General features: G+C 39.8%; 1 protein-coding gene across 1 annotated transcript in view; it reads right to left on the minus strand.

Annotated features, from left to right (window-relative positions):
• The window catches only part of LOC134536427 (uncharacterized), a 164,661-nt gene that overhangs the window by 130,973 nt on the left and 12,259 nt on the right, over nucleotides 1–21,429 (minus strand). The window contains exons 4-5 of the mRNA XM_063376141.1: nucleotides 16,955–17,113; nucleotides 12,626–12,831 (exon numbers count right to left, since the gene is read on the minus strand). Of these exons, the coding sequence (XP_063232211.1) occupies nucleotides 12,626–12,831; nucleotides 16,955–17,113 (365 nt within the window). The remainder of the gene's footprint in view (nucleotides 1–12,625; nucleotides 12,832–16,954; nucleotides 17,114–21,429) is intronic.

The following is a 21,429-nucleotide window of genomic DNA, read 5'->3' on the forward strand; positions in this document are numbered from 1 at the left end:
AATTGTATAGTTTTGTGAAGTAGTAAACACTTATAGGTAAATTAACATTTGAGTTTAAGACATGGGGTCTAACGGTATCCTTGTTAAGATATTCTCGATTTTTGGAGTACTTTGTGGTTTGAATTTTTATCAATGGTTTTTACAGTTAATTAGTAACTGCGTGATGGCGCTAGCTGCAATATTTTCGCGACTCGTTTTCCACTTCCACTATAAAAAGCAAGAATTTTAATTTGATACACAAGCAAGCATTTTAGTTTGATATACAAGAATGGTAAACAAAATTATAATGTTATTATATCAAACTGATAGAAGATTTTAATTATTAAAAAATGATCTTACTTAATAATACTATAAAAGTAATCAATACATGACTTGATTATTACCTTTTGGTGTTTTTCCCGTAAACGGGTTACAGTTTTGAAAAAAAAAATATTCTGTACTTGACAATGCATGACTACGGTATTTGAATTGAATTATAATGTTATTAATGTGGAAGTGACAGAGGAGATTAATACAACTAAATAAATATGAATATCTAACATATAAAATGACTTGATTTACTCAATAAGGCAATGATATCAAACAGCACCTACCTTGTTTCTTACCTTTTAGTGTTTTTTTTCCGTAGTCGGGTTATAGTTTTTTTAAACATCTTGATTCTAATATTTTCCGTTTTAACCTGTGATGCGACAACAAAAAGACGAGTGATATAATAGCGTGATTAATACATACCTAATAATTAAACATTATAGACCAGGACATTTACGATAAAACAATGGCTCAGTATACGGAATAGTATAAAGTAAACCGCCTTCTTTATCAGCGCGTACCAGCAACGCTGCGAGATACAGCACAGACGTAGTATATATGAGTATGTGTGAAATGTAAGGTTAGTAATAAAGGTGAAAGTTTGTAAGCAAATTTGAAAATGATTGATAACTTTTATGAATAAAATGGAATCATTTTTATTTTGATAACAAAAGAATAAATACTTGAAATTATACTAGTAATCAAATTTTTAAAATACAAGAATAATTAACTTTTATTGCCGAAATTGTTGTAATAAGCAATGAAAACCACATTAACTTTTCACTTCACTTTATAAACAGTCGACGAAACAGTTCACGTGTAGATGACTTGTAATTAATTTTAAAAACTGTCGTTCAGCTATAAAGCTTAAATATAATTTTGAACAAGTTTTCATATAAATAAACTGTAATCAAAAATATATCAATTATATGAATCACCATAATTTTTTAGTCAACTGTAACATAAACTATTATTACTGCACTCACTGACAGTGTAACGGAACACAGCATAACTGAACAATGACCGTAACGGGACACAGCGTAACGGAACAATGTGCGTGATGAGACACTTTTACGAGTGTGCAGCCGGCGTTCATCGAATTATTAGACGTTGTCACGTCAAAAATGTTTTATTAAATTCTACTATATATTACAAGATGAATATATATATATATATATATATATATATATATATATATATATATACAAGCTTTTGCCCGCGGCTTCGCTTGCATTAAGAAGTATTATTATTAATTAGTTATAGTTCTTGCGGCTTTACTTTTGTTTAGCGTGTGTAAAAAATTATGGCCTACAAAACTTATTTGTACACAATATTCTTAACTAATCTGTCATTAGGCGCTAAAACTATCAAGTTATTGGGTAAACTTACTCGTGAGCAAGCAACATAAACTGTCCATGAGAGAAGCAATGTTCTCTCAAGTCAATACCCGCAAATTTTAGAGTTATCCCCTGAGACTTGTTTATTGTCATGGCAAAGCAGACTTTTAGGGGAAACTGTAATCGCTTAAATTCGAACGGGATATAATTAGGTATTAATGGGATTCGTTGTATAAATACAGTTTCCCCTTTCGCACACCCAGTTAATATAGTGGCTTCCACTATATTGCAATGTAACGCTTTCACTTGCAGTCTCGTACCGTTACAAAGTTTTGGTGGTTTTAAAATTCGCAACAACATAATTGGAACGCCCACACGCAGAATAAGCTTATGATAAGGCAAACCTGGCGGTTTCAATCAATTAAAAAATTCTACAGGGAAATTAGTAGCGTCATCTGTATTAAATACAGTATCAATCGAAGTATAGACCTTTTCTTCGCCCTCAAACGACATGAGCAGGATATCGTTGAGAGCTGCTGCTTGTTGGTTCTTTGGAGTAAGTATGGCACGCTCACATAACCATTCAATAGGCTTGTCATGTATATGAATAATATCTGGATAAGCTTAAGATAGCAATTCTTGAACCGTAGTAACAACTGTGCACAATTCTTCCGGGATGGTTATATTTCCATCAAACGATGGAAAATCACCATTACCGATTTTAAGAAGGAGATCTGAAAATCTACCAGCAGACTCATCCCCGCCGAAATGTGCTCTCATATTTTTAGAGAGCTTAAGAATATTAACCTGGGGCCACAAATTAGATTTCTTAATGCACGACTTTACTTCGTCAGCTCTGGTTCCTTTTGTCACCACTGGTAGAGTCTGCCGAAAGTCTCCGGCCATAAAAACTGTCACGCCAACCATTAATTTTGTATTACCTCTTATATCCCATCAGTGATCTGTCTAAGGCTTCAATACCACCTTTATGAGCCATCGTTATTTCGTCCCACACGATTATTTTTGTACTCTTTAAAACTTCAGCAAAATTACTTTGTTTGGAGATGTTGCAAATGGGAGTCTCGGCAGTGATTAAATTGAGTGGTAACTTAAAAGTAGCATGAGCAGTTAGACCACCTTCGAGTAATGTAGCAGCTATGCCGGACGACGCCACAGCCAGGGCAATGCCGTGAGTACTTCTTACTTTCGTCAAAAGTAAATTAATAAGGAAGGTTTTACCAGTTCCACCTGGAGCGTCTAAGAAGAATATTAGACCGTCATTTGCATCTACACTTGTGATAATTTTATTGTATACTTCCTGTTGCTCGTCATTCAAGGATGCTTCATTTTTTCTAACTGCGTCTTCTAAGGCCACTGTATCGTAACTGGTCTCCTTCACGTAATATCTATTTTCAAAATGTATTTATGTTATTGATTGAGGTAATCCGTACTCTTTAAGAGGACGGCTGCCTAATGATAATACGGCATCCTCTAATACCGACAGGCATTTGTTAAATATCAGGTCCGAAGAGTGCTCTACATCCACGTTACCTTGCCTTTCCAGTTGTTTTTAAAAGTCTTCAGAAAGGTATTCTTTGTATTTTTCCCAAAGACATAAGGGATCGGAAACCTGGCAGAACAATAAAATGATAGCAAAAAGCTCTCGAATCATATGCGGTGTTTGACAAAGTGCTGCCTCTTCAAGAGCTGAATCCAAATGCCGATCATCTTCGAGTAGACCTAGAGCCTTGGACGCGGATTGGAAAGTGGGATGTAAGTGACCATCTACAATTTTCAACGCTTCAAATGAAATTGGGCCTCTGATCTCATGTAGAAGCATTCGAAGGTGGTAGCATTCTGTATTGTTTGGATGAACTGTATAAACCCTACCTAAAACGAAATCTTTTTTGACCCCTGACCATCCGTCAACATTCACTCCTCTCTTCCATCTCTGAAACGATCGCTTGTTCCAAACGTAATACGCAGGGACTTCCGAGTATAGCAATGTTTTTGCAAAGTCATCCACATTACACAGATAGAAAAAGGAGAGGAGTGTAGTTGTAGGAGGACTACTCAATTTGTCGTACAAGCTCTGCTCATTAAAATAAATTCTCTGTCCATTTTCTAAATGGACAGCAAAGTGCACTACAGGAGGAAAACGCTCATGTATTGGGAATTCAAGGATTCATCAAACTACTTCAGCTGAACTTATATATCGTCCACTTGCGTAGGTTGTAACTTCATCCTTCCCATCCTTCCCATTCTCTAAAGTAAACGTAGCCTGATCTGACCCTTTATTAACATATTTGCAAACGTATTTGATTGACTTCACAGAATGGCAATACTCTACGTTCACGTGAGCGTTACATGTTCTTAATAGCACTGGATTATAAGGAACCACCCAACGATTATCTATTGTAACACCCCTGATATTGACAGAGAATCCACCGTCATCCAGAGAACGTCTCCTGTACTGCGGATAACCATCATCACCGGTTAAAGTTTCCTTAAGAGCCTTAGGATAACGTTTGCTGCACGAATTATCTTTCATGCATGGAGAATTTCGGTTTAAACTTCCACAGGGGCCATGTATCATATTACTTTTAACAATTTCGTTTAGCTCAGGATCACGATCGGGGTTAGGTATTTCAACACAAATAATATTGTCAATTTGATCCGGAGTGATGCGATGTTGAAGCCATAAAAGTATATGAATATGCGGAAGACCTCGATTTTGCCATTCCGTCGAATACATATAGCATCTCACTTCACAGAATATTTTCCCTTTTATCAACAAATACATGACCTTTTTTACCTTTAATCGAAAAACACGCGAAATAATATCGTATCGATCATGAGATTTTTGTCCTGAAAGTAAGTGCTCATTTATGTCACTCCAGCGTGGGTTACATGTAAAAGTAATAAAAAGGTCGGGACGACCGTAATGTCTAACATAGGTCATGGCGTCTTGCGTTTTTTCATGCATGTATCTTGGTCCACCAGTAGAAGATGATGGAAGTACTACCATTTGTCCCAGCTGATTTGCTTCAGTATCTTGCCGTCCAATTGCATCTTTTAAATTAATATAATTATCTGCGCGCAATTTGGCTTGATTGTTTTTTATGTAGTTTAGTCTTTCAGTTTCTATTATTGCGTATTCATCTACCAAATATTGACTTAAAAGAGCGCGATATTTAACCAAATAGTTATCTTCTCCTTCTCTGATCATTATTCTGTATGAATATTAACTTACAGCAGAGACTGTTTTTTTCAAGGGCAACTTAGTTGTGGGATCGCATTGTGGTATGCTGATTGAATAGCCATCATCCCCCCAGCAAAACATCAACGGGTATTGCAGCGCGTCATAAGCTTGATGTATCTCACTGATACGCTGAAGTCAGTTACTTAGGCTTTCGAGGATAATGTCTCTTCGGTCAAAATGCTGATCTACCAATACAACAGCCACTTCATTTGCCGTTGGTGCATTACATCTGCCTCTGTGTTCTCTTTGTGGTTTTTTATCTGCATGTATTACGACCTTTCATGACTCTGAAGGCGATATTTTATCAATGGCTGTTTTTAGATCTTTTATGTATGGGTTCACTTCATGTAACATAAGCTGCAATTGTTTCATTAAATTTGGTCTCAAAATCAGGAAATTTAGAACATCGAATTTTAGCTTCTCTATCATCTTTACCGACGAAATAAATTTGCAGAAACTGTGCATCCTGCCCAGGTTCCGGTAATATACTTCCAATTAAAAGATATACTTGTCCTTGAACTTTAAACGTTGGTGAAAAACCGCCTTCTTTTATTTGTTTTCCACCAAAGGAAGTAATTTGAAAACAGGCATTATATTTTCTGATATTATCCATGAAGTGTACATGATTTGGGTGTAAATCATTAACCAGACTGTAAAGTGGTTCAGGCACTTGTTTAAATGGCTCAAGTTGTACTTTACCGGCGCTACAACACATACCAGGTGTCTCATCTTTACACTTCAAGGCGTTACACCACTGACACTTGTACGTCATAGAACCTAAGACTACACTGCTGTCAGTTCCATAAGCAATATCTGGGTCATACGCCAAACCCGAAAGCAACTTGCTTCTCCATACACGCTGGATTATATTTTCTCTATACCGTGACTGAATCACTCTATGCAGATCGGTATTCCTGGCCTGATATAGTGCAGCAGATTGCCTATGTTTTTCAGGGTTTGCAGCCTGGTAGGTGGCGACAGATTGCCTGTGTTTTTCAGGGTGTGCAGCCTGGTAGGTGGCGACAGCTTGCCTCTGTACATCAGGTTTTTTTCTTATATTCAGACACAGCTTTACGGTGGGATTCAGGTAGAGTCTGTCCAAATTTTTTTGTGCCTTTTTATTTGATCTTTTCGTGTGTAATTAGTAAACCTTGCCTTATGTTTGTTTTTCTTTTTTTATTAATGTCAAAGACTCAGATTGGGACAATAAACATTTTATTAAATTTTCATCATAATTTATTGAAGATACCATTGGTGAATGTTCACGTTCTAAAACAGGTACCTCCTGACAACCCTTATCAACTTTAAGTTGCGAAGGTGTATCAATTCCAATATCATGTTCTACAGCCACCTCCATACGACGCCAAGTAATTTTCTGTGCTGCTATGGGAAGATAGGCATAAAAATGCCCACTGGACAAATCTTGACTGAATCCTGCTGCTATTAACTCACAAAATCCGCCATAAGCAGAAGTTTTTATCATATCAGCAATATATTCGTCAGATGTTACGTAGATATCACCATTCCTGTCGTAATTCATAATTGAAAACTTGCTCCAGTCATTAACCACATATCTGACAATTTATGAACGTACCTCCATCGCTCTATCTTGTGTTCCGTACATTAAATAAAAGAGAGCACGAAACAAACATGCACCATCACCAACAATAGAGACGACAGTACATTCTTCAACTTCTCTATTAACTTTCAGATTTTCTTTAGCCATTTTAAAAAAGTCTAACCGACAAAACCTAAACTTAAACCAAACGAAAACAAAACAAATGCCAAATACAAAGCAGAGTCTATAACGATATATTATCTATGCACTATGCACAAAAATGGTTAATTAAAAGTTCTTTTAAAAATAACTCAATGTAGATGGCGCTAGCATACAGAAATGCGTATATTTTAAACTGAAAAGTTACTAATCTTATATAGCCTGCATATCAAAATCCTTTCTTAGGGGATGCCTACGTCATAGTAGCTTTATGCATGCAAAGTCTTAGCCCGATAGGTTTAAAATTGACAAAGTTTCATACAAACTTTCAACCCCTATTTTATCCCCTTGGGGGTAGAATTAATCAAAATCCTTTCTTAGCAGATGCCTACGTCATAACATCTACCTGCGTGCCAAATTTCATCCCGATCCATCAAGTGGTAAGGGCTGTGCGTTGATAGATCACTATGTCAGTCAGTCACCTTTGAGTTTTATATATTAAGATGTATGTTTGTGTTTACATATGCTCCTCCGTAGCGCCTAAACTATTCATTCGATTTTGATGAATAAGGTGTCAATCGATTTGTTATTATGGCCCGGGTAACATAGGCTACATTTTAACTGACTCCAACAATAGGAGATTTCGATTTTACCATTTAAACTTCGATTTTAACCGATTTCATTCCTTTCCAAATTTTTAGACGTTGGAAAACGTATTATTGCTAAGGGCAAAGTTTACATTGCATTAAGTAGGGTAAGAACATAGGAGAGTTTATTTATTAGCGATCTGGACCCGCAGAAATTTTATGCAACCCTTATAATTCAGTGTCTATGAAGGAGCTGGAAAGGATGAAAAGTTTTGACTCTGCTAAATAAAAATTGATTGTCCTGTCATAAAGGTGGTATTGAAGCCTTAAACAGATCACTAAAGAATATAAGGGGTAATACAAAATTAATGGGTGGCGTGACAGTTTTTATGGCCGGAGACTTTCGGCAGACTCTACCAGTGGTGACAAAAGGAACCAGAGCTGACGAAGTAAAGTCGTGCATTAAGAAATCTAATTTGTGGCCCCAGGTTAATATTCTTAAGCTCTCTAAAAATATGAGAGCACATTTCGGAGGGGATGAGTCTGCTGGTAGATTTTCAGATCTCCTTCTTAAAATCGGTAATGGTGATTTTCCATCGTTTGATGGAAATATAACCATCCCGGAAGAATTGTGCACAGTTGTTACTACGGTTCAAGAATTGCTATCTTAAGCTTATCCAGATATTATTCATATACATGACAAGCCTATTGAATGGTTATGTGAGCGTGCCATACTTACTCCAAAGAACCATCAAGCAGCAGCTCTCAACGATATCCTGCTCATGTCGTTTGAGGGCGAAGAAAAGGTCTATACTTCGATTGATACTGTAGTTAATACAGATGACGCTACTAATTTCCCTGTAGAATTTTTAAATTCATTGAAACCGCCAGGTTTGCCTTATCATAAGCTTATTCTGCGTGTGGGCGTTCCAATTATGTTGTTGCGAATTTTAAAACCACCAAAACTTTGTAACGGTACGAGACTGCAAGTGAAAGCGTTACATTGCAATATAGTGGAAGCCACTATATTAACTGGGTGTGCGAAAGGGGAAACTGTATTTATACAACGAATCCCATTAATACCTAATTATATCCCGTTCGAATTTAAGCGATTACAGTTTCCCCTAAAAGTCTGCTTTGCCATGACAATAAACAAGTCTCAGGGGCAAACTCTAAAATTTGCGGGTATTGACATGAGAGAACATTGCTTCTCTCATGGACAGTTTATGTTGCTTGCTCACGAGTAAGTTCACCCAATAGCTTGATAGTTTTAGCGACTAATGACAGATTAGTAAAGAATATTGTGTACAAAGAAGTTTAGTAGGCCGTAATTTTTTTACACACGCTAAACAAAAGTAATGCCGCAAAAACTATTCCTAATTAATAATTATACTTCTTAACGCGAGCGAAGCCGCGGGCTAAACCTAGTACCTACATATAGACTGCTAAAATCATAATCCTTCCTCTTGGCTTCGCCGTAGTCGGGTTAAAAACACGCACATTTAAGACATGCGTTTATAAAAAAGGATGCACACCTAAATGAAAATGAAAAGGACGCATATTTTGGACGAATATTCAAAAGAAAGGACGCACATTCATCAAAAAGTATGCACGATGAACGCACATTTGGCCGTACATTCCTCAAGTTCCTAGCTTGTCTCCTGCCTGGCTTGGGCCATGTGCCGGATACGCATCGTGTGACGTTGCCTCGTGCCTGCTACTTGGATTACTTACTGGGATTACATCCTACCCGTCTCGACCATATGATTGGCTTGATTCTCGCCCTACTTGGACCACATAGTTTGTGTGCCTTGTTACTTACTGACTCGGGAACATGTTACCGGCCTGCATCGCAACCAGCTCGCCTTGTGCCTTGCTCGCCTCATACACTGCTTGCTTCATGCCCGGTTTGCCTCGTGGCCAGCTTGCCTCTGCATCTGGTCAAATGCCTGAATCACAACATGCCCTGCTCGCCTCGACTCCGTTTGTAGCCTGACTACTAATGTAACGAATTTTCGATACCAGTGCAGGCAACGATCCAGAATCTACATTAGTTTGAAAAATTTCTATTTTGTAGTTTAAATATTTCCCCAGAATGAGTTAATTTTAAAATATAAAAAAATTAAAGGACTAAGCAGTATGAAATCCTATTTATTCACATTATTCAGTTAAGAATAATGGTCAATCTCAATCGACTAGTTCTCCATTTTACAAAAGTAGCCTTGTAACCATACTTAAACTTAGGTCCGGGAAATACAATGGGAAACTGTCCTTCAAAAAGAAATTTTTTTTTGTTCACGAAAAGCGAATTAATTTTTAATTTACGATTTTTTCAGTTATTTTTGATGAATAATTTTTCCTAAATACGGAAAAAAATATGAGTCAATTGGTATAACTTTAAGTCAATTTGGCACATTTGGTCAAATTTTCAAGGTCAAGTACAAGGTGAAATGTAAGTTCAAAATCATTCATGATAGCAACTGAGACGCCACGCTCCAAGATGGCGGGCTCCCAGCACCAAACATCACGCAGAACCCAGCGCAGGAGCCTTCAATACTAGCCTCGATGAAACCACTTCAAATATTTCCCTCCTGTTTTTTTTGACGCGATAACGTCTTCTGAATCCATGAACGCCGGCTGCACGCACGAACAAGTGTCATGTTCCGCCTGAGCCGAGCGTGCATAAAACCGGCCAACCACCGTGCGAAAAAATCTTTTAAATATCAAACAGGTTAAGGCGTGCTTTTTAACTAATTGTTCGTGATTATATTAAAAAAAATATATTTAAATTAAATTTGCAAAAAAACTGTAAATAATATTTGAAAATTAAAAAGTATGCAATTTTCCATTAAAGTTTTCTTATGACGTTTTCACGTAAAATTATCGTCCGTAAACCGACTTTAGTGACAACACCCTTATTTTGTTCTAGAAATGAAACCTTTCGTGAAACGACTCTACAGCTGTAAAACATCCTGGATCGTGACGGAATGTAGCAAAGAACCAGGAGGTTAGACGGAAAAAGGACGCGGAAACGACTGGTGTTGACTTCACGTGTTGCAAGAGGTCCTAAAGCTGGCGAGGGAACCTGCTGCAAGCCCATTGGCCAGTGCTCAGTTGGCGCCCGCTGCGGTCGTAAAACATCCCCCGCGCGTTGCAGTAACCTGTTTCCGGTCTTCCGATCACCGGTGAATTACTCCGCCTCTCCCCTCCGTGGTCCTCTGAGTGCTATCACGTAGTGGATGGACCACCACTCTCTCCTCTTCCACCCCTGGCACCCTCTCTCTCCATCTCCTCGATACCCTTTCTCTGTTCGCGTCAGACGATGACGCCGAACTGTTGGTGCAGTTGGCAGTTTGTGGCTAACGACATGTCTGCAACTCAGCGGCAAAACACACCATGTCTCACAAAACCCAATAGTTTAGGAGAGAAAGTCATAACATCATTTCCCAAAATATCCATTTAATTTCCAGGTACCTATTTTTTATTGGAAATATTAGGAATTTTTTTTTACATAACTTACTTCTGTTAGAAGTACGTACTGTTGTACGTACTTTCTACGAATTTTATTTCTGAATTTCAACGGGCTTTCGACGCATTGCAACGTGACCATTAAAGAATATCACAGTTTCAACGGAATATTAAAAACAGTTTAATTTAGATTATTTGCAACAAATCATATATAGAATTGCAGGTAAAGTAACCTCGTTTATCTTACGAATGTTCAATATGCGCACATTCAGCTATACGACACACATCCGACATAAAGTCCAATTCTTCCCACACTTTAGTTAACAAGTCTGTTGTTATGGAAGCTATAGCCTCTTCAATTAGGTGCCTCATTTCTAGCGAACCATTAGGTAATGGCGGAACGTAGACACGAACGTTTTTTAAAGATCCAAAGGAAAAAAAATCTCATGCCGTTATGTCAGATGAACGTGGAGGCCAGCGGAAAAGAGCTTTGTCGTCTCGGATTGCCTATAACATCGGCGGATGTTTTTGCCACATGGGGAATCATAATAAACTTCAAGCGAACTGCATGTTGAACTGAAATTACAGTTTCTCTCCTAGAAAAATGCAGATCACAAAAAGCTTTACGCTCAGGATACGCCATATTGCGTAAGTTGGCGCTGAATGCGAGATAAAACAAAGCAGTACTCGCTCATGGCCGTATCTAAAACTATTTGACTTCTTCTTGCATTGTGATCTTAAACCAACACTTTACAATGCTTACATTGTATACTATTAAAAATATAACTGGGACATTAAATTATGGAAATACTTTATTTCTACAGAGCAAGTATTCTTCCCCACTAGAAAACATGTAACACTGTGGATCAAAAGGGGTAAAAATTTTTATTGTAACAATTAGTCAACAAGTGGATTAAGAGACTTACGCCTGCGTTCGATGTAGAGGTATGCAACCACCAATGAGTAGCTAATTTATTTCTTCTTAACGTAAAAAACTACAGTTTGATAGGAGAATCATTATTCTGGTAAAAATGTTAATAGTCGTTCCGAAACGTGGTTTCTTTTTACAAATATACTTTCAGGACCACACATATTTTCCTTACTTCCCTCAGTCAGATTATAAATGTGTACAATGCTTTGAAATTAACCAATTTTTTTCAATGAATGTTCAACCATTCAGTTTAGACAAAATAAATACAAATATCTATTAACTGATTTACATTTATATCCAAGCGAAATAAAGCAATTATCATTTGCTTAAAAAGGTTTTGTACATGTGACTATGAAATTAATAATTAAAAATCTTAATGTAAATTCTTAAATGTTGGTAGTACAGAGTAAGCTAAAACTAGGTTAAATATTTATATGGTGTTGTACACTCTGGGCTCATGATGAGAATAAATTTTACACGTCTGAAAACGCACATGCTCTTTAATGGATGAACATGAAGTCATAATGGTTACTAAGTGAACCTTTAACTTTAAGGTTACGTCCAAGAAGTTAGTCCTGTTCTTAAGACTTTTGGAAAGCGTAAAACAAATTTGGTTTGGGCAAATAAATGGTCATTGACGCAGAATCGTATTTTATGAACATTCTTATTTAGCCACACAATAATTTATAACTTATGTATTTATTTTCTAGGAACACGAACAGTAGGAAGTATATAGTAAAAATATGTACTTACATTGTTCAATCAAAAGTATTACTATGTAAATATCAGGCTTATTAAATAAAAAAATTAATATCTTTGATTTAAACATTATTTTCACTCTGAAATTTCGTTAAGGTTAAACAGTTATGAATATGAGCCTCACGTTATCCCTGCTCAGACTGTGATCAGAAGTAGAACCACGCGGACTTCTTTACAATGTTAGTTCCTTGACCTCAGTGGTAAGTTAGCGCCTCCTGGTGCTGGTTCGAGGTCGACTGGTCGACTGGTGGTCACTTGAGAGTCCATCGCGAGGTGTCGGTCTGTGCCTTGGCACTCCACGCTGCGGAAGGCAACTGCGGACCCTCGCGGTATCACTTCGTCCAGGCCGCCAGTGGCGCAGGTAGAAACCAAGCTTAGAGCCGATGCACCCATTATTATCATTGTTTTTAAAATAGCCAATGCACTTTTCACACAGTACACAGGCAAATTTTTCCACAAAACTGCACAACACCCGACACCACTCATTCAGAACATTGGACAACACAACATCGCCAGACCTCACCCACACAAACTCATAACAGACTATCACCCAGGCAGGCCACCCTGACTAGGCAGAGCACACATTCACGCAAATGGACACCAATCACAGTGCCAATGAAGTGTCTCACTACGGACGCACACCAAAGTGACGTAGTGTAGTGTTTGTACATAATGTAAATATATTGTTGTATAATTAAATATTTTCGTGTATCAACCAGTGACAGTGTGTAATATACAACAAACAAAGACTAAGTGCTAAGACTCAGATAACCAAGATTGGAGGTTTTTAAATTTTTTCTTTCTGTAAATAAATTCAAACATATGCATAATGTAAATAACATGTAAACCTTTAAATAATTTTATAACTAGACAAAAGAGCAGTGTGCTGGAGTGTCTTCTTCACCATGTACCAAACGATGTAAAGTGCAAATATTGTGACCAATAAAAAGTTTTAAATTGTAAATTGTATTGTCCCTGGATGAAGACTACAAATAATATTTTAAAGCATCCGCACTTAATACACACTAATAAAGTTTTTGACTAGATGTTAGATGGTAGCATTGCTTAGTAACTGAAAGTGTTCTTGTTTTCCACACGTCTTTAAGTCATCAAACTACTTTTGAGACAGACTAACTATATAAATATATATGTGTGTGATTTTGTGTGGGTGGCACGTGTTTGTGTGTGTTAAATAATTTTCTTCTGAGTGATCATACGTAATTGCGAATAAATCATGAAATGCGAGGAAGTCAAACACTGAAACGAGTGCGAAACAGCAAGCAGTTAAGAATCGGGAAAACGTTAAATAATATGACAAGTTTAATGAAACAAAATTGGTTGTCTTGTAAAGTCGGTTTACGGACGATAGTTTAACGTGACAACGTCATAACAAAAGATTAATGAAATGATTGCATACTTTATGAACAAAATTTAATCTTTTTTATTTTAATAATAAAAGAATAAATACTTGAAATTATACTAGAAATCAGATTTTTAAAATGCAAGAATAATTAACCTTTATTGCCGAAATTGTTGTTGTAATAAGCAATGAAACCCACATTAACTTTTCACTTCACTTTATAAACAGTCGAGTGGAAGAGATATAGATGCGGCGCAAGCGTACAATGAGTGTAACGGGACACAGCGTAACGGGATAATGTGCGTAACGGGACACTTTTTCGTGCGTGTAGCCAGCGTTTATCGATTTATTAGACGTTGTTACGTCAATTATTGCCATGAATCTAAGTAAATAAGAGATTAGAAGGGTTTTATTCAAGATACTCTCTGGATGTTAAATAAGAGATTCAGATAGGAGTAAATATATATACATATATATTTTTTGGTACTGAAATTGAAAAACAATGTATATAAGGTATGGTCCAAACCATTAATCAAATGTCATAACCATTCCAAGGATTTATTATTCAAGAAAAAAGATTTCAAGAATAAATATTAAAGGAAATAATGTAAATGAAATACTCAACACTTTTAAACACTAAAGTATAATAGGTCAATTTTTCATACCTTATCTGTTACAATTCTTCCAAGATATTGTTCTTCTACGTGTTATTATATAAATAAAAAATATATATAGATATTTTGAAACTTTGTTCATGGAACAACCATTTAAAGGACAGAATGTTAAAGCACTGTAGTTAAAATATTTCATTTATTGTACATTTTTAATTATTGACTCTTAACACTTAGATTCGGATTCGAGGGGCTTATTTGAGGTACGCTTTGGATGTTGAATTAGTGATTTAGATTCGAGTAAAAATATATGTAGGTATAAATGTATATGTTTTTTTGTTGCTGCAATTCAAACACAAATTAACTTTAAACCTTAGACTTCAATTTTAACTAATATGTTATTTCTTAGTCTGAAGTGAATTTTTTCATTACAATTTAGCAGAAGACTTACTGTTATAATTATTATTTGTCCACTCTTAATTTTTACGCTTTTGTTAACTGTTTGTTGTTTCACACTCGTTTCAATGCTTGAATTCCTCATATTTCATTATTTATTCACAATTATGTTAATATTTTTGTTACTGGCGTACGATCACTCAGAAGAAAATTTATGAACAAATATTATTATAAAACACTACGGTTCACACGAAATTTGTGGTACAAACAAGATGTTTTAAATCAAGACACTTACGTTGTGTATTTTCTGATGCCAAAATTCAAGAATCTGTATAACACTTATACAATTAACTACATAAAATAAATCGATCAAATATATTATAAATTTTACTATCATTTTAGTTTAAGAAGGCAATGTAAAAGTTTTTTTTTCCTATAAGTAACAAAATCAAATTTCAAACTTGCTTTAATTTTAACTAGTCGCTAAAAAAATAAACTATAATTTCTGTTAAATTATTATCTCATTATGAGTCTGTAAGATTAATGTTTTTTATAATACAAGACAAATACACTGCGAAATATCTGGACGACAAAATATCGTTGGAGATATCTTACTTTTTTTTAGAAAGTCAAATATTTTTGGTCAGATATGTTTTGATAATATTTTTTAACCTGCATTTTTTGGTTTTTATTTAGCAAAAGAAGTACTGAGAATTATATGAAAAACTTCACAATGATTTTTTTTTCATAGACCTTTACAAATAAATAATTAACCTGCAAATTAAGTAGGCAAATAAAGCATGAATGTATACTGCGAAAGAAGATTTTGTTGTTGAAGATGATGATTATGATAATATTGGTGAAGGTTTGATCAGCCTAAAGGCTAGTTTGTATCACCATCAATTGCTACGAGTAGTTTGGCAATGGAACGGAATAGGCGAGCAGATAATGAACAAGTAATGAACAATAAATTAATTTTTTTTAAAAACTTAACCTAAATGTTTATCACAATATGTTAATATTCTAGCGCTTACAATCTAAAATTAATCTCTAGAGAATGCATAGAAATGAGGAGTCTGTGGTAGAGATAATTGAATTCGCTAACATTTCCGTTATCATATAAGCCGTAACGACCAAAAAGGCCCATCTCGTGGATAAACGGCCGGGACGCTCACTCATGAGGAAATGCCGGTCTGTTTGAGTGGGTTGGTGGTGTGGGGAGGGGGGAAACATTACGTATGCACTGCACATGCATGACCGCAGAGATAAGGCCTCGCTTTTGCCCGGGAGAAGCTACTATTCACTTAAATCAAGTTGGAGTTCCGAATAATCAGTGTTCGTAAATCATGGGATTAATAACATGTTTTGCAGTCAGTACAAGTGAAAGTTCGATATATTTTTAAGTTGGTTTAGTATCAAATAAAACAAAGAATACTTTCTTTATAATTTTTTTCAAAGGAATACCTTTCGTACTTCAAAACACAGTGATTGGTTAGGTTACGTCAGATACATAAATAATACGTTAATTGGTTTTAAATAAATTTCGCAAATTTTGTTATTAATTTTTTCCGAGGAAGGTAGATTTTAGGTCGTCTGGGTAAGGATAACTATGATTAAAGGTTGTTTAGGTAAGATCAATAATATTAAAATAGCTCTAAAGCCGCGAAAAAATATACTTACATTCCGTAAAATGGTGCTACTGGTTCCGATCCCGAAATTGCACTAGAGTTATTCGGAGATGTTCGGGACTGATCGGGGCTTCTCGCTGATCACTCGGTGTGTTTGGTCGGCTGTCGTCTCCCGGGAAGCCTTTTTTTCACAGACGAGAGAGACAAACGCCCGATCGTGCATCTTCGGTTATTTTTGTTTTGTTCATTGTAAATAAATATGGCGGTGTTGATTAAAGGATACTAATGGTCAATTAGGTTAGGTTAGCTACAGTATAAATACTTTAAAATATTGCGGATGGTTGGTTATACTAGGTAAGTATAGCTACATTAAAAAAACTGCAAAATCATTTTATGGTTGCTTAGCAAATAACATTTTAATATGTAGCTATCCAGGGCTAGGAAACCGTTTACATGATTTCACAGTATTTTAAATGTAGCTATCCTAACCAAATCAACCGTCCTCAATGTTTTAAAGTATTTTTCCGTAGCTGACCTAACCTATTACAATGAACAAAACAAAACTGAAGTTGCACGATCGGGTGTTTGCCTCTCTCAGCCTGCGATAGAGGGCTCCCCACTTTGACCAGCAGCAGTCGGCTCGGCGGGGCGGTACTCCGGCAGTCTCTGGTCCGGGCGGCGAGGCGCCCAGGGGAGCTCCACGTGCCCTGGAGGCGGGGTGAGACGGGCTCCGGCCCGGGGAATGCTGCTGCGCAAGCCGGGCCTTGGGCGGGCCACTGTGTGTCTGAGTGGTAACCCGGACAGCGAGGTGTGAGTCTAAGTGGAAGCCTGAGCAGCGAGGTGCGGGTCTGAGTGGTAGACAGGGCAATAAGGTGTGTGGCTGAGGGGTAGCCCAAGCTAAGAGGTGTGTGGCTGAGGGGTAGCCCGAGCAGAGAGGTGTGTGGCTGAGGGGTAGCCCGAGCTGCGAGGTGTGTGGCTGAGGGGTAGGCCGAGCTGAGAGGTGTGTGGCTGAGGGGTAGCCCGAGCAGAGAGGTGTGTGGCTGAGGGGTAGCCCGAGCTGCGAGGTGTGTGGCTGAGGGGTAGGCCGAGCTGAGAGGTGTGTGGCTGAGGGGTAGCCCGAGCAGAGAGGTGTGTGGCTGAGGGGTAGCCCGAGCTGCGAGGTGTGTGGCTGAGGGGTAGCCCGAGCAGAGAGGTGTGTGGCTGAGGGGTAGCCCGAGCTGCGAGGTGCGTGGCTGAGGGGTAGCCCGAGCTGAGAGGTGTGTGGCTGAGGAGTAGCCCGAGCTGCGAGGTGTGTGGCTGAATGGTAGCCCGAGCTGCGAGGTGCGGGTCTGAGTGGTAGCCCGGGCAATAAGGTGTGTGTCTGAGTGGTAACCCGGGCAGCGAGGTGTGTGGCTGAGGGGTAGCCCGAGCTTCGAGATGTGTGTCTGAGTGGTAGCTCGAGCTGCGAGGTGTGTGGCTGAGTTGTAGCCCGAGCTGCGAGGTGTGTGGCTGAGGGGTAGCCCGAGCTGAGAGGTGAGTGGCTGAGGGGTAGCCCGAGCAGAGAGGTGTGTGGCTGAGGGGTAGCCCGAGCTGCGAGGTGTGTGGCTGAGGGGTAGCCCGAGCTGAGAGGTGTGTGGCTGAGGGGTAGCCCGAGCTGCGAGGTGTGTGGCTGAGTGGTAGCCCGAGCTGCGAGGTGTGTGGCTGAGGGGTAGCCCGAGCTGAGAGGTGTGTGGCTGAGGGGTAGCCCGAGCTGAGAGGTGTGTGGCTGAGGGGTAGCCTGAGCTTCGAGGTGTGTGGCTAAGGGGTAGCCCGAGCTGAAGGTGTGTGGCTGAGTGGTAGCCCGAGCTGCGAGGTGTGTGGCTGAGTGGTAGCCCGAGCTGCGAGGTGTGTGGCTGAGGGGTAGCTCGAGCTGAGAGGTGTGTGGCTGAGGGGTAGCCCGAGCTGCGAGGTGTGTGGCTGAGTGGTAGCCCGAGCTGCGAGGTGTGTGGCTGAGGGGTAGCCCGAGCTGAGAGGTGTGTGGCTGAGGGGTAGCCCGAGCTGAGAGGTGTGTGGCTGAGGGGTAGCCTGAGCTTCGAGGTGTGTGGCTAAGGTGTAGCCCGAGCTGAAGGTGTGTGGCTGAGTGGTAGCCCGAGCTGCGAGGTGTGTGGCTGAGTGGTAGCCCGAGCTGCGAGGTGTGTGGCTGAGTGGTAGCCCGAGCTGCGAGGTGTGTGGCTGAGGGGTAGCTCGAGCTGAGAGGTGTGTGGCTGAGGGGTAGCCCGAGCTGCGAGGTGTGTGGCTGAGTGGTAGCCCGAGCTGCGAGGTGTGTGGCTGAGGGGTAGCCCGAGCTGAGAGGTGTGTGGCTGAGGGGTAGCCCGAGCTGAGAGGTGTGTTGCTGAGGGGTAGCCTGAGCTTCGAGGTGTGTGGCTAAGGGGTAGCCCGAGCTGAAGGTGTGTGGCTGAGTGGTAGCCCGAGCTGCGAGGTGTGTGGCTGAGTGGTAGCCCGAGCTGCGAGGTGTGTGGCTGAGGGGTAGCTCGAGCTGCGAGGTGTGTGGCTGAGTTGTAGCCCGAGCTGCGAGGTGTGTGGCTGAGGGGTAGCCCGAGCTGAGAGGTGAGTGGCTGAGGGGTAGCCCGAGCAGAGAGGTGTGTGGCTGAGGGGTAGCCCGAGCTGCGAGGTGTGTGGCTGAGGGGTAGCTCGAGCTGAGAGGTGTGTGGCTGAGGGGTAGCCCGAGCTGCGAGGTGTGTGGCTGAGTGGTAGCCCGAGCTGCGAGGTGTGTGGCTGAGGGGTAGCCCGAGCTGCGAGGTGTGTGGCTGAGTGGTAGCCCGAGCTGCGAGGTGTGTGGCTGAGGGGTAGCCCGAGCTGAGAGGTGTGTGGCTGAGGGGTAGCCCGAGCTGAGAGGTGTGTGGCTGAGGGGTAGCCTGAGCTTCGAGGTGTGTGGCTAAGGGGTAGCCCGAGCTGAAGGTGTGTGGCTGAGTGGTAGCCCGAGCTGCGAGGTGTGTGGCTGAGTGGTAGCCCGAGCTGCGAGGTGTGTGGCTGAGGGGTAGCTCGAGCTGCGAGGTGTGTGGCTGAGTTGTAGCCCGAGCTGCGAGGTGTGTGGCTGAGGGGTAGCCCGAGCTGAAAGGTGTGTGGCTGAGGGGTAGCCCGAGCTGCGAGGTGTGTGGCTGAGGGGTAGCCCGAGCTGAGATGTGTGTGGCTGAGTTGTAGCCCGAGCTGCGAGGTGTGTGGCTGAGTGGTAGCCCGAGCTGCGAGGTGTGTGACTGAGTGGTAGCCCGAGCTGCGAGGTGTGTGGCTGAGGGGTAGCCTGAGCTGCGAGGTGTATGGCTGAGGGGTAGCCCGAGCTGAGAGGTGTGTGGCTGAGGGGTAGCCCGAGCTGCGAGGTGTGTGGCTGAATGGTAGCCCGAGCTGCGAGGTGTGTGTCTGAGTGGTAGCTCGAGCTGCGAGGTGTGTGGCTGAGGGGTAGCTCGAGCTGCGAGGTGTGTGGCTGAGTTGTAGCCCGAGCTGCGAGGTGTGTGGCTGAGGGGTAGCCCGAGCTGAGAGGTGTGTGGCTGAGGGGTAGCTAGAGCTGCGAGGTGTGTGTCTGAGTGGTATTATCAGCTGCGAGGTGTGTGTCTGAGTGGTATTCCCAGCTGCGAGGTGTGTGTCTGAGTGGTAGCCCGAGCTGCGAGGCAAGTGTAAAATAATAAAGACTATACGTGATAAGCTAACTCCCTTAATAAATAGTTAAGTAAAACATACCAAATAATACATCTTATTGCATCAAATAGTCTTGGAACAGATTGATTTGAACTAACATCGACTAAATAAAACATTAGTGTATGATACATATACATATTTACATATATATACATATATATACATATATACATATATATGTTATAATAGAATGTGTGTCTTTCCAGATGATTTAAATTCAAACACTGGGAAAGATACTACTCAAAATGATTTAATGAAATTAAGTTTCTATACACTTTTAAATAATTTAGTAAGTTACTTTTAATTCATGTTAATTAAAATATACAGTATTATTTAATACTGCGAATAATTATCTGACGAGTATTTCATAAAAATGTTCTTCCAAATATTATCTGAGATCAGTTAGCTCTTACATTATATACACGCCAGATTCCCCCCTCCTTCGAGGCAGCAACGAGTGTTCTGGATCTCTCTGGGGCATGACCTTCACGCCACTCCAAGGTCGCCAGCCTAGCCCTCGCAGCTTGCACGATAAGAGCGCGGCCTCTTGATTGGTCCGAGCAGGAAAGGGCGGGGTTTTATCGTGCCAGCAACTAAAGCCAACGTGGTCTTTATGGCAAATGTCTCGTCACGGCCCGCTCGGTAGTAAAAGGGAACACATCAAGAGCGACACGAAAATGAAATTGCAGCATGCTGCCTTTTTTATCTTCATTCTGACGACCAATAACTACAGCGCAGTAATTACTAACTTTTACGTTGAGACGCATTAATCTCGTTACTATTATCTAAACAATTAAAATAATTTCACAGCTTGTACGGTTTTCATGCGACTTTTTAGTAAACACGTAAAAAAAAATTCATAATTTTGTTTAATGAAAGGCTTTTATTTAATTTCTTCATTACTACTCTTTGTTTTATTGTTAGATAGCATGCATAATTTTTTTTTCGTATTTGTCTTATCCATTTATAAACAACTAGCTGACCCCACCCGCTTCGCGTGGCATAAAATACATGCCAACCGAAAGAAAAATTAAATTTTGTTACTTTCTTTACCAAACAGCTAATATAAGCCCATTCATATTAATTTTTTCAACTCAGTGGTGTAGTCTACTTTTGCTTCATGCAATGCACATTAGTCAGTGCTACCTTTTAATTTTACTTCATTTTTTTTTTTAATTTTTAAATGTTTTTAATTTCTGATGGCTCAGATATTATAGCGAAAATAGACTAATTATTTATAAATCTAAAACTACGAACGTTTTGGCATAATGCTAGCATTTCCTATTTTAACATAATTCTTATATTTATACTGTTATTCTTCTTCAAGTTTTTAAAAAAATTGATTACTAATTTTGTGTGCAACAAATGTAAATTGAAATTAAAAAAAAACACATTGTCATAGTTTTAGCTTTATAA

This window comes from Bacillus rossius, chromosome 11 (assembly GCF_032445375.1).
Source record: "Bacillus rossius redtenbacheri isolate Brsri chromosome 11, Brsri_v3, whole genome shotgun sequence".
NCBI lineage: Eukaryota > Metazoa > Arthropoda > Insecta > Phasmatodea > Bacillidae > Bacillus > Bacillus rossius.